An 11,986-nucleotide genomic window follows, 5' to 3' on the forward strand; every position below is an offset into this window, starting at 1 on the left:
AAGTGTTATAGTTGCAGTTGTAAATTGAATACCGCCACAGAATTTGAAACTCAAGGTACTTCGAATCTTATGACAAATACTTTTGTAAAATATGGTGCTATGCAACTTTTCTGAATCTGAATCTTCTACGACGTGACCTATGATAAAGCAATTCTTTTATTTGAAGGACATGAATTGTCATATTGGCTACATCGTATCATCGTTGACATGAGGAACATTAATGCGTTGCAAGCTCCATTTTTCACAACAATCTAACTTATACAAGAAAAGTTACAAAATAAGAACATTTAACGAACTTTAAATCAATGTTTTGAAAGATTGCATTTCACTTCTTAAATAAATTAATACATTCACTCTGATGATGGAATTTCTCTTAAATGTTCTGGGATTTCTTGTATTTCTTGTTTTGTTGCGTGCAGAGCTACTCCCTCCGGCAGATTCCGTTCGACATACTCCAAAAATGTGTCCAGAGTTGAACCGGTCAATTTGTGAAAATTAAGATACCGAAAATGAGTCCGGATTTCGTATTGAACCCTGTGTTTCTTGTAAATATGAACAGACTTCAGTAATGTTATCCTATCATGATGTGCCTTTCGTGGAGCCCAGCTAAAACATAAAAAGATAATAACTTTCACACACGTGATAATCAAAAACTGTCTTGTACCAATTTCCAATCTCGATACCCAAGTGATTTGCCGCTGTCGTTGCAAACCAGGAATAACTCTTCAAGACTGCAGGATCAATACCTCGTAACTCAAGTTCCAATCGGGTGTACAATTTATCTTTTTCTAGACTTTCGTTTGCAACGGCTTCTTGAAGCCCCAGCTTTGGAGTTTTTGTGACAGATGCAGATTCTGTATCTGTAGATAGAGCCGAGTAGGGAGATATAGGGCTGATTCCATTCTTCAATGGAGTTGTCAAGCGTAGATTTCTTAAGGCCTTATTAAATAAATAAAGTAGACAAAACAATAAATAGAACAATTTTTGTATTTATGTTTTTAAATTTTACCGCGAGCATAATGTCTGTCTGATACTAAATAAATAACGTTATGCAAGAAGCAAAACTAAAACTAAATTGACATTGACAAGTAGCAGATATATATGAAACTGTCAAAATGAAAAACAGCCATATGGGTTCTTTCACATGCCGAACACAATATACGCGCATCTCAATCTCAATGAAGAAAAATGAAAAATTCTTAGTGACCATTTTGTATTTGCATTTAATTTCGGTTTAATGAAGATGGTGTGGAATAAAAAATGTATACATTTGTATAAAAACACAATAGACCAATTCAAAGAATATTTTTCCAAATGGAAATGCCATAATTTGCAAAAAAAAGAAACAAAACTTTTTTATTTTTATAATTTGGAAATAAATGTACAAAATAAAGTGAGAAATCTTTTTTATGGTCGATTAATACGTAACTGCTTTTTACTTCTGTAGAAAAGGATGCTACATATAAACTATTGTTTTTGAGATAGAGATAAGAACAAAGTACAGAAGATATTAGAAATTCCTATAATGTAGAAGACACGATCACAGTGAAGATAAACATTTTCATCTTTATAATAGACTCTTCTGCATCAGTGCCATAATTTTGCAAGTGTAATAAAAGCTTCACATTTGGTCTTTATTTTTAAGTTTCGTTCCCATGTTTCATTTTGTTATACATTTTTTTTCAAGAATTTCGATTAAATTTCCTTTTAATTGTGGGGTTCATGCAACTAATAAAAATGTTGTCTTACATTAGTGAGATACGTTTTTGAATTACAATGCGTTTTTAATACATACAAAATTATAATTAATTCTTAAATATCGTTTTGATATTTTGAAAAGACTTCGTCAACTAAATTATAGCAACCTTTTTTTCTTTTTTGGTTGTTCGAAAATATTTTAAATTTTGTTCAGCTCTTTGAATCTTTTGCTAGAATTTTTGTTGCACATTTGTCAAGGCTGTACTATCAAAAACTTGTAGTAAAAATAATTATCACTGGCGTTTTCTCTCTAACTTTTGGGTTTTTGCATATATGTCTGGCCTGCTCTACTTTTTTGCATTATGCAGATCCAGATACATGTAAGGCTAGGCGCGAACATGCAACTTTTTCGAAACCAAATAGTTTGGTCGTTAGTTGGCAAACATCGCGCACATAAGCAACTCGAAAAGTAATCAACCAAATAAACCAATACACAGAAAAAATGTATTCACTTTTTCTATCCCATATTCACGAAACAAAACAGTTTCAAATTTGTCCTATTCTTTTGCTTATGAAAGAAAAGAGTAGATATATTGTTGGAATAAAAAATTATATTAAATATATTTTTGTTTTTTTTGAAGAGATTTCAATACAAATTTCTAGATATGGATTTTTACGAATCGGCACTGATATGTGCCCTTAAATTAAAAAGATGGAATAGCCCTATAATTAAGGGAATATAGAACCAAAACACAAACTAAAAAGTTGCTCGAATGGGCGAGAGAATGGTTTTGTGCGCGGATTTTAGTATAAGTCTATAGTGCTCAGTTTAGAAACCAAACAGTTTCGAAACTAAAAGTTGCATGTGCGCGCCTAGCCTAAATCCGTATCGTATCGTAATTCAGCTGGAGAGCTGTATACCGCCGAATATGTGTCAAAGAACGAAAATTACCTCAAAAGAATCGATGCTTCATACAATGGTGGTCATTTAAATTATGTAGTGTCTGACACATAATGTCAACGTTCAAACTTTATAATAAAAAAGAAATATCATGAAAAAAATATTCTTTGTGTTTTATTTACTTTTACTTTTGAAACGGCAAAATTGATAATCCTGTACAATAAATCAATGTTTTTTGTTAAATCCTCTCTTCGCCTCATCGTTCTGTTGAAAAATAAAAATATTTGATTCAGGATATGCTTGAAAACTTACATTGTTCATCTTATGAATGTATATTTAATATCTCAACCAATTTGAAAGTTGATTCAATTTTTTCTTTCGTTATTCTTTTTGTGATTCAAGGTTACACACACACTTTTTTTTATTAATTTTGACTAAAGTTGGTTCGTCAGATCGTTAATTTATAATTCCTAAATGATTCTAACAAATTTTAACAATTTGTATCAATGACACATGAACAATTTCGTTTGACATAAAAATAGTTATCAATTTGTTCAAAAAAGAACAGACCTCAGAGCACAGCGTTTAAACGCAACACAATCGCCGCTGTACAGACGAAACATATTGAAGCTGTCAGGTATCAATTAAACAACAAAACTCAAACTCGAACTGCCACAACAGAAAAAAACGGCGGATTATGAAATAAAATTTCAACACAAATAATTCCATTTAATATTTTATATACATTTATAAAGTTTTAATAAGAAAAAACTTAAATCATATTTATTTTATATTCATGAAATGTCTGTGAACATAACTGTGAATGGAAAGTATATCAAAAATTGTCCAAGGCACGATTTGCTCATAGATTCTGATCGAGCTAAAAAGGAGATCGAAAATGAATGTAGAAAAATGCGTATACAACAGGTAGGAATTTGTTTATATATATTTAATTCATTATCATAATATTACTTACAAATTTTTTCAGGTTCGGAATATGGCCAAAAACATTGCCAAAAAGGTGAGAACGGATGTTGAATTGGAAAAACAAAACCAACTTAAGAAAATAGAAGAGATTAAGGCTCAAGAAATAAAAATGTGGCGCCAGAATGTCCTTGCCCAAAAAGAAAAGGATTTTAGATCGTCAATTTTTCATGTTGGTACAGCACACCGAGCTGCCGATAAAGAAAATAAAGGACAATTGGAAAAAGTGAAAGCATCAAAAAATAAGGCCAGAAAAGTGGTGTCAATGTCTAAGAAACAAGTTGAAAAGGAAAACATACGTAGAAATGCAAATGTTCAAACTGATATATCGGGTAATTGTTACGCCCAACAAAACGTAGCTTTTAAGGATATGAACAAAAACAATACTGCCGAAAAAACGAACAAATCAAATTTCAATGGAATGTCTTCAGAGTTGGAAAATGATTCATCAGATTTCTCGTCTTTCCCTTCGCAAAACAGTTCCCTTTCACTATCAGATTCTGAAAATATTTACAAAAATGATATTTCCAAAAAAAAATCAGTAAGTAAGAAGCAAGTAAAGAAAACTGGTCCAGTTTTGTTGGAAGTTGTTTCTAATGAAAATGATTTAATTTCAAAACAACAACATTTAAAACCACAAAAATCTGTAGCAATGGACAAACAAGAGGAATTAAAGTTATCTGCTGAAGAAGTCTTACAAGTTCCTTCGACTTCAACTGCTGCAAAATTACGTTTTACCCAAATAAGCGATATAATTCGTCGGCAAAAGGTTGTGGATGATACAGAACAGCGAACATTGAGAGAACAACATCAAAAAACACCCTCCAAAATAAAGCCTCCAATGTCTCGTTTGCAGAGATCTCTAAAAGAAGACTCATTAAAATCTTCTGGTAATTCTCGACCATTTAGTACCCAAACAGGATCTAAAACCAGCTCAAGCCGAAGTACCAACACGCGGGTACAGTTTTTTGACTACAACAATAAGTTCCATAAGCAATACGATCAACCAACTTCGGCAGTTGAAATACACGAACCGGTCACCAATACAGAGGCAGAAATGAACGCCATGGAATTAGCAGCGTTGGAAAATAAATCTCGAGAAACCAAAGAAATTGAAATTAACAAACTCAGGTACAATAGAATTTTGAACTTCAATGTTTAAATTGAATTTTATCATTCCGTTCCCTTCGATCAATGTGTTTTCGTGTTGTTCTTTTTCATTTTTTACCAAATAAGATGAGTTGCAGGCTAAACTTTTTGTGCCAAAAATAGGCAGGTTCAGAAGACATAATGGACAAGGCAGGGCAAGTTTCTTATACATGTCTGGCCAGCTATCAAAAAAATGGCCATTTTCTTACAACATTTTCTTTTTCCGCACACATTTTGTTTAAATTTTAAGGTATTTTTTAATAGATTTAAGATTTTTTTTACTATAATTGAGTTCTTTTTTTGTCAATTTTCTTATACCATAATTTTCTTTATATAATAATTTATTTCCTTGTAATCATTTATCATATACATTTATCTTTATCTATATATTTGAAATATCCTTTCACATAACATAATTTCAAATCAGTTTAAACAAACTTCGAGTGATGCAGTTATTTTATGTCTCTCATCCTCAATATAAGTTGCTGTTTTTATGCAGCAACAAATACGTAAAAGCTCTGCTATTTGCCTCAAAACTACATCACAGTGGGTTAGTAACAACATTGGCCACCCCGTAATTCTTATGAGTTTTTAATCAATTCCAAAGCACACCGACTACACCACCCCAACTAAAATTCGACAGAAACTTCCAGATTTCTATAACCTCCAAATCTCATGGAAGACCAGTCAGTCCATTTGTATATGGAAACACAAATGACGGGGCGTGTATTCGCGGCTAAAACGAAAACACTCATTCCGCCTCCCCAATCATTGTTGCGTGTTCCAGGCCTAACTTTTCCTTCGTTAAAGAAAACGTGATATCAATATCCGATATACCTATTTTTTTAGAAGTCGATGTACTCTGATTTACAAACTGTGTAGCTGTCGATAATCTTTAATGGAGAAGGCACAACATTTTAACATTACCTTTTGCTGGGTGCCGGGCCATTGAGACATTTCAGATTAACTCACCAAAAATGGTACAGTACAACCCATTTTACTACGTTTCTCTAACGCTGGCATACATGTCGCTACATGTAAGTTTTATTCTAATTCAAGGTGGTGTAACATTACTACTTGTCAGGTAACGAAAAATATTTGGCCTACACCAGATTTAATAAAGCGCTCAAGGTGGTTGGTTTCTGTAAGCAGATTCTATATAAGCTCTATGATCGGTGTCATAACCGGACAATGTATGATAGAAAACACACCACACGGCTAGGCGTATTCGAAATGACTTTTGCAAAATTATCTATCTAGCTGTATGGATGAAGTTGAGGCAAACATGGAAAAAGAATTAAATATTTACGATTTCATATGACACCAAAACCAACTAAATAACATATGAAGGTAAGTAATTAACCTTACCAAAGATTTAACATCTCAAATGTAGGCAACCCTGGGTTGGACCAACTTTGATTATGGAACTGTGCTATTAGGTGAATATTTTAATGCTCACTTATTTAAACTTAAAAAAAAAACGATTCAATACCACTTTCTATGCTTACGGAAGTGTTAAGATAAAAAATGCATTCAAACCTAAGTTATGCCAACTTGTGGCTAAACAACCCTATGATATTAGATAGATAATTTAATAATCTATCATTGAAACCAAAAATCGACTAAATAACACATGGAATCAGTTTTCTACACTTACCAATGACTTAACACTTCAAATGCAGGCAAACCAGAGTTATGCCAATTTTTAGTTATGCAACGCTATGTTTGAAATAAAATTAAATCACCTTTCGTTTGACATTGAAATAAATTAAATATTAAATGAGAGTATATTTACTCTGCAGTAAAGGGTGGGTACCGTTTCAATATATGCAACCTTCCAATATGCCCAGGATATAATTTGGGAACCCCATTTTATGTCATGGTCTTTATATATATTATATTATATTATATTATATACCACATCTTTGTTAATTATAGATGCGAGTAATTGAACTCAAAAATGCACTCTTATTTTGCAATATTTAGCACCTTAGAGCTAGGTTAAAGTCAGACAGCCGAAGCCTAAATGGTTATTCCAATAAATATTTTTGATAAAATATTGGTCATTAACAAATAACAGATGATTATGTACTATGAATAGCGAAACAAAATGTTAAAAGATGAACAAAAAAGAAATTAGTGATTTTTAAGATGTTCAATTTTCTATTTATAATGCCAAGTGTTGTGTCACCTAACAGTCTTAGTGGCTATCTGTACTTTTTAGATTTATAATTTACAAATGTATAATGAATTTTAACGGCTGGTTTAAGAACTGAGATGTAATTTTAGCTTGAGTTAGTGCTGCATGCTAATTTGCTCCTCGTTAAAAAAAAATCGTATAGAAACTTTAATGTATATGTAAATTTCACCTTTGGTATAGTTTTGAATAGTGTCGTGGGTTATTAAATTATTATTATTGGTAATATGCAGATAGACTCAGTTTAGTAAAACAATTAACATCGTTTCATTTTTCTGTTTGAGAATATTACGACTAAAATAATTCGATCATCTTTCTTTAGGAAGTTACTCTAATCTACCGATTAATAATCCGGTTTGTTGAATTGAAAATGTTGACCTCAACGTTTCAAGGTCTATATAATCTATGTACGTTTGGAATATCTCTCGGACAAATAAAGCTATCGATTTCAACTAAAAAAAATATGCTAACTGTTTTTTATCAATCGAAATAAAGTGAAAAACTTCAATATTATTCAAAAAAAAAATTAAACCACCTCAGTATAATTATTATTTAATGATAAATATTGTTTTTTTTTCTCATTTAATTTTTAAGACAACAATCCAAAGAACGATATCAGAAGGCAATAGAAAGGGAACAAGTTCGCCGTGGTTGTGAAGAATTGACTGCTAAATTAGATGCTCTTACTAAACAAGGCCAGCTTTTACCATCCGATGTAAGTAAATGCAAATATTTCTTTTTAATACCAAATCATTTTACTTGCACCTTCTCTAGAATCGTCAGTTTGCATTCCATAGAATTCCCCAAGTCACTAAAGAACATGAAACCAAACTAAACAATGCTGTCGAAGGTATTCTTAAAAGGCCAGCCATTATAACTTGTCCATTAATAGATCGTCCGAAACCCGATATTGCTATTGGAGCAGTTCATCAACCAAATACTCAAATCGATGGATTAAACCTAGAATCAGCGTTCAAACAAAATATTAATAACTCATTAAATTCATCTGATAGTTGTGGCTCCATATTGTTAGGATATGTTGACGATCATAGTAAACAAATTGCTTATGATATTCAAAAATTTAAAAAGCAACACGGGGAAACCGACAATGCGAAAGCTGAAAAACTACAAAATCTTCTCAATCGAATAAACAAGCTACGAGAAAACCTAATCAAAGAGCTTGAACAGTGTTCAGTTGTGGATGTTTCCGACAAAAATCGTGTCCAAAATATGATGGATTCCCTTACAGATTTAAGAAAAGAACATGAAAATATTTTAATCCATAATAGCGCAAAAGATTCGATTGAAGCTCGAGAAAATAATTTAAAGAAAAAAGAAGCTGTGTTAGAGAAAAAACTAAGAGAATTTTATGAAATGCACAAAGCTGCAGAGAAATCGAATCGGTTAAATACTGCTCAAGAACGAACTGAAGAACTTCAAAATAAATCAAAAGAAAAAGATGAACAAAAAGAATCTGACGAAGTGATAAGACCAAAAAAAACGTCAAAGAAAACAGTAGAACCAAACATTCAAAATTATCAAGCTAGCAATGAAAATAGTGGAACAGTAGGAAAACAGTCAAAAAAATCAAAGAAAAAAGAGCGAAGAGATACGAATCAAATTATAGTAAACGAACAAAAAGAATCTTCAACCTCGGATGAAGAATTCGAAGAGGATATTCTTGGTGAACGAAAACTAGTTGTAGGGCAAGACCCAGTACAAATTGTTATAAAAGTTAAATCAAGAAAAACAAATAAAATACCTTCTAAAAGTCCAAGAAAGCTTTCCACATTAATTCACAGTCCAGTTCTCAAAAAACCTCGTCGAAAACTAACATCGGTTCGGTCGATCGATTCAAATTCGACTTCTTACCAAAGTCTTCCAAGTAAAATTCAAACAAACGCTGACAAAATTTTGAAAAATGTTCCTCAAATTTTGAAGACTGAATCAGAAGTAGTTAGTGATGAAGAAAGTGAATACTCCAAAAAGAAAAGTACCAATCTCAATCCGCTCATGGCTCATTATGTGCAGCGATTACTTGGTATGTCAAGAACTTCCATCAATGCACTTGGTGTAACGAGTTCTGACATCGAAACACCATCAAATTCTGTCATAAACACGACAGCTAACCTAACGGCTGCAGAAACAGAAAGATTAGCATCAAAACGGTTAAAAAATGTACAAAAGTTTATTGAAGATAATTACAGTTTTATTGGAGAATTAGAAGAATCTATACGCCAATCTAATTCGACTGATTCTAGTCTGAAGAATGTGGAACTTGTTTGGAAGGAAACTCTCAAAGAAACTAAAAGCAAAAAGGAAGACCCTCGGTTAAAAGAACCTCTCAAGTCATCTCTTAAAAAATCCTCAAAACCAAAAAAACCTGAATTTCAAAACGAGAAACAGCCCCAGGTTGATAAGGCAACTCAAATGACAGACAACTGCACTCAAAGAATTGCTGAGCTAACAGAAATGATTATGAAGGTACGCAGAGAAAAACAAAAAATTCTCGAAACGACATTATCATCAACCAGTGAGAATGGACGAAATTCCACAGAGTATTTGAATTTACCAGAACGACACAATAATAGCAATGAATCCAGTAGCAAAATTCTTGATTCACAATTGCTGAAATCTGCAGATATTTTGCATTCAAAATCACCTGAAACGGGTCCACGTCTTGAAAAAGACAAAATCACAGGAATGAGCCGAGACAGTGGAATTTCGTTGTCTAGACCCATAACAGTTCAAGAGACGCCCGAAAGTCCTATTGATGACGACTTGCCTCAAGTGCAATCGTCCATTGAATCGCTTTCCGGTCAATTTAAGAAACCAAAGCCTCCTATTTCTATAGCTCGCTATAGCCCACAGCTTCCTGCCGAAGAAATTCCCCACGAGCTTTCAACTATTTTTGAAGTAGACACGCCAGCCACATCTAGATTAAATACATCACTTCATGCCCCAAGTGTTCAAGAACAAGTTTTGAAAAACAACGATCATCGAAATGATCAAATCACTTATAGACAATTTCCAACATTTGAAAAATATGTGAGAATGAATAATTTAGATATGACCCAATTCGATCCAGAGTTCAGTATTCAATTGGAAAAAGAGTTTAATGAATTTATAAATTTCGCAAGAGTAGGGAAGGCTGCTGAATATGCGGAGTTTGCATCATTTACCAAATATATATCAAATTCTTCACATAGCGAAAGCAAAGAAGCAGCGGTGGAACTTCTGGCGTCACTTAAATTAGCGAACCTTTCCTTTAAAAGATTTCCCACACAAAAAGAATACCTTGCTAAAATTGGTGTGTCGGATTCCGATTTACTAGACTCTCGAAGTTTTGATAACTTGGAAAGCAGTAAAAAGTTAAATTCGAACAGCTCATCAGAGTCGTCATTATTAAACATTGAAAAGGAACTACAACTACGAGATATTATTTCCAAACCATTTCAACAACAGCCTCTGCAAAGGGACAATGGAGAAAAAGGTTCAAGTTCCATCACAGGTTCTTCAATAAACGTACAAAGTAGACAACAAGCTGACATTTCCGGCATAAGACAATTTACTTTAATATCGTCGGACGAGAAATCAACTAACCTAGAAGAGGATTTAAAAAAAATGGGCTTAAAATGGCCGAGTACCATGAAAAAGAAAACTATTGAAACCCAAGCCCTCAGCAGTAGTACTTCGTCAAATTTTGAACAATCTGCGTTTACGCCTAAACGAAAAACATTTAATTTCACCCAAGGATCCGAAAATAGTATGCAAAACGTGTGTTCTGTTTAATTTCATAACACGATTGGTTGACTAATTACTTTTTTTTTGCAGAAAGTCCAAACAGCTCAAGACACAACAACACTAACCGAGGATAGTGGGCAAAAACTCAATTTGCGTGAATTTCTGAAAAAAGAGCTCCTTAAACGAACTGTAACATCGTCGTCCCTTTCTTTCAGTGACGATTCAGTAGCAAGTTCGATTTTACGCTCTATTCTCGGTTCAATTAACTCATCTGGCGGACAGCAACAGCCAAATGAAGTAGGAGTACCTACCCTAGATCGACATAAAACGTCTACACCAATGGCTTCCCAGTCAATTTCGTCTAACAAGGTTGGAAGTAAGTCACATGGAGAGACATCATCGGTACAATTGTTTTCAGGAGAGAGCAGGCTCTCATCGGTTCATTTTAATAATAATTCTACTGATGTTAATAAACCTGCAGTCAGAAATGGATAAAATTTCTTATACAGAAATTAATATATTATAGATAATTTAGTTAACATTTTTATGGATGAAAAATCAAATCTTAGTACTTATTGCTAACAATTTATTTAGTAGTTATTATTATTTATAAGCATTTTTGTTAAGCTATTTTTGATAATAGAATTTACGATTATTACTATTTTATAAATACGTAGTAAAAATATTTTAATGATTTAAAAATGTTTCTTTGTTTTTGCTTATTTCCAAAGCCTAGGCTGTTAGACTATAAAAATATCAATGTAACAGCTTAGACTCAAAGGTACTGCTTGTTAAAAAAATGAATGCATATAAATTTTACTCTGTCAATACAAAAGCTCGATAAAAGATTTTTTTCAAATAAGGTTTTCGATAGTTGGACAATTGTTTTTTTTTTATAATAACTCCTACTCCACACTCATGGTTATATTGCTACCCTTATTATGCAGAGACACAGTGTTAACCCTACGAAAGGGAGAGGGTTTCAAAGCAGATGTCGGTGCTCATTGGTTTTGAAGCCTAAATATTTCAATGCCTGCGAAAGACAGAGTGTAAGGCATTTCACATTCGCGTAGTATGGCTAAAGAACACATCTCTGTATTTGTACGACCGAAGTTGGACTCGAGGGTTTATTGATGAACATTACTAGAAGCGTAGTACCCGTGGCGTGATGGTTAGTGTGTACAACTGTCATGCCAGTGGTCTGGGGTCAATGCCTTACAATACCAATTCATAATTATGAAAATTCGCAATAAAAATGTTCATAAAGTGATTCTAGGATTTCGAAAAAATCGGTTTTCTGTATTTCGATTTTC

At 32.9% G+C, this 11,986-nt stretch overlaps 2 protein-coding genes across 3 annotated transcripts; one reads left to right on the forward strand and one right to left on the reverse strand.

The window, feature by feature from the left end:
- Positions 1 to 293: 293 nt before the first annotated feature.
- On the reverse strand, positions 294 to 1,131 carry LOC129939555 (28S ribosomal protein S10, mitochondrial). Its single transcript, XM_056047598.1, has 3 exons — positions 1,010 to 1,131; positions 665 to 939; positions 294 to 606 (listed from the first exon to the last, which is right to left on the reverse strand). Exons 1-3 carry the CDS (start codon positions 1,016 to 1,018, stop codon positions 351 to 353), a joined length of 540 nt encoding a protein of 179 aa, XP_055903573.1. The 5' UTR covers positions 1,019 to 1,131; the 3' UTR covers positions 294 to 350.
- Positions 1,132 to 3,268: 2,137 nt separating this feature from the next.
- On the forward strand, positions 3,269 to 11,412 carry LOC129939554 (formin-J). 2 transcript variants are annotated; one of them, XM_056047596.1, is made up of 5 exons: positions 3,269 to 3,526; positions 3,588 to 4,714; positions 7,524 to 7,644; positions 7,704 to 10,706; positions 10,764 to 11,412. In XM_056047596.1, exons 1-5 carry the CDS (start codon positions 3,401 to 3,403, stop codon positions 11,166 to 11,168), a joined length of 4,782 nt encoding a protein of 1,593 aa, XP_055903571.1. In that variant the 5' UTR covers positions 3,269 to 3,400; the 3' UTR covers positions 11,169 to 11,412. The 2 variants fall into 2 exon arrangements, with proteins under 2 accessions (XP_055903571.1, XP_055903572.1); XM_056047597.1 differs by lacking the exon at positions 3,269 to 3,526 and having other exon boundaries at positions 4,051 to 4,124; positions 4,234 to 4,714; positions 10,764 to 11,400.
- The last annotated feature ends 574 nt before the right edge of the window (positions 11,413 to 11,986 follow it).

This window comes from Eupeodes corollae, chromosome 1 (assembly GCF_945859685.1).
Source record: "Eupeodes corollae chromosome 1, idEupCoro1.1, whole genome shotgun sequence".
NCBI classification, from domain to species: Eukaryota; Metazoa; Arthropoda; class Insecta; order Diptera; family Syrphidae; genus Eupeodes; species Eupeodes corollae.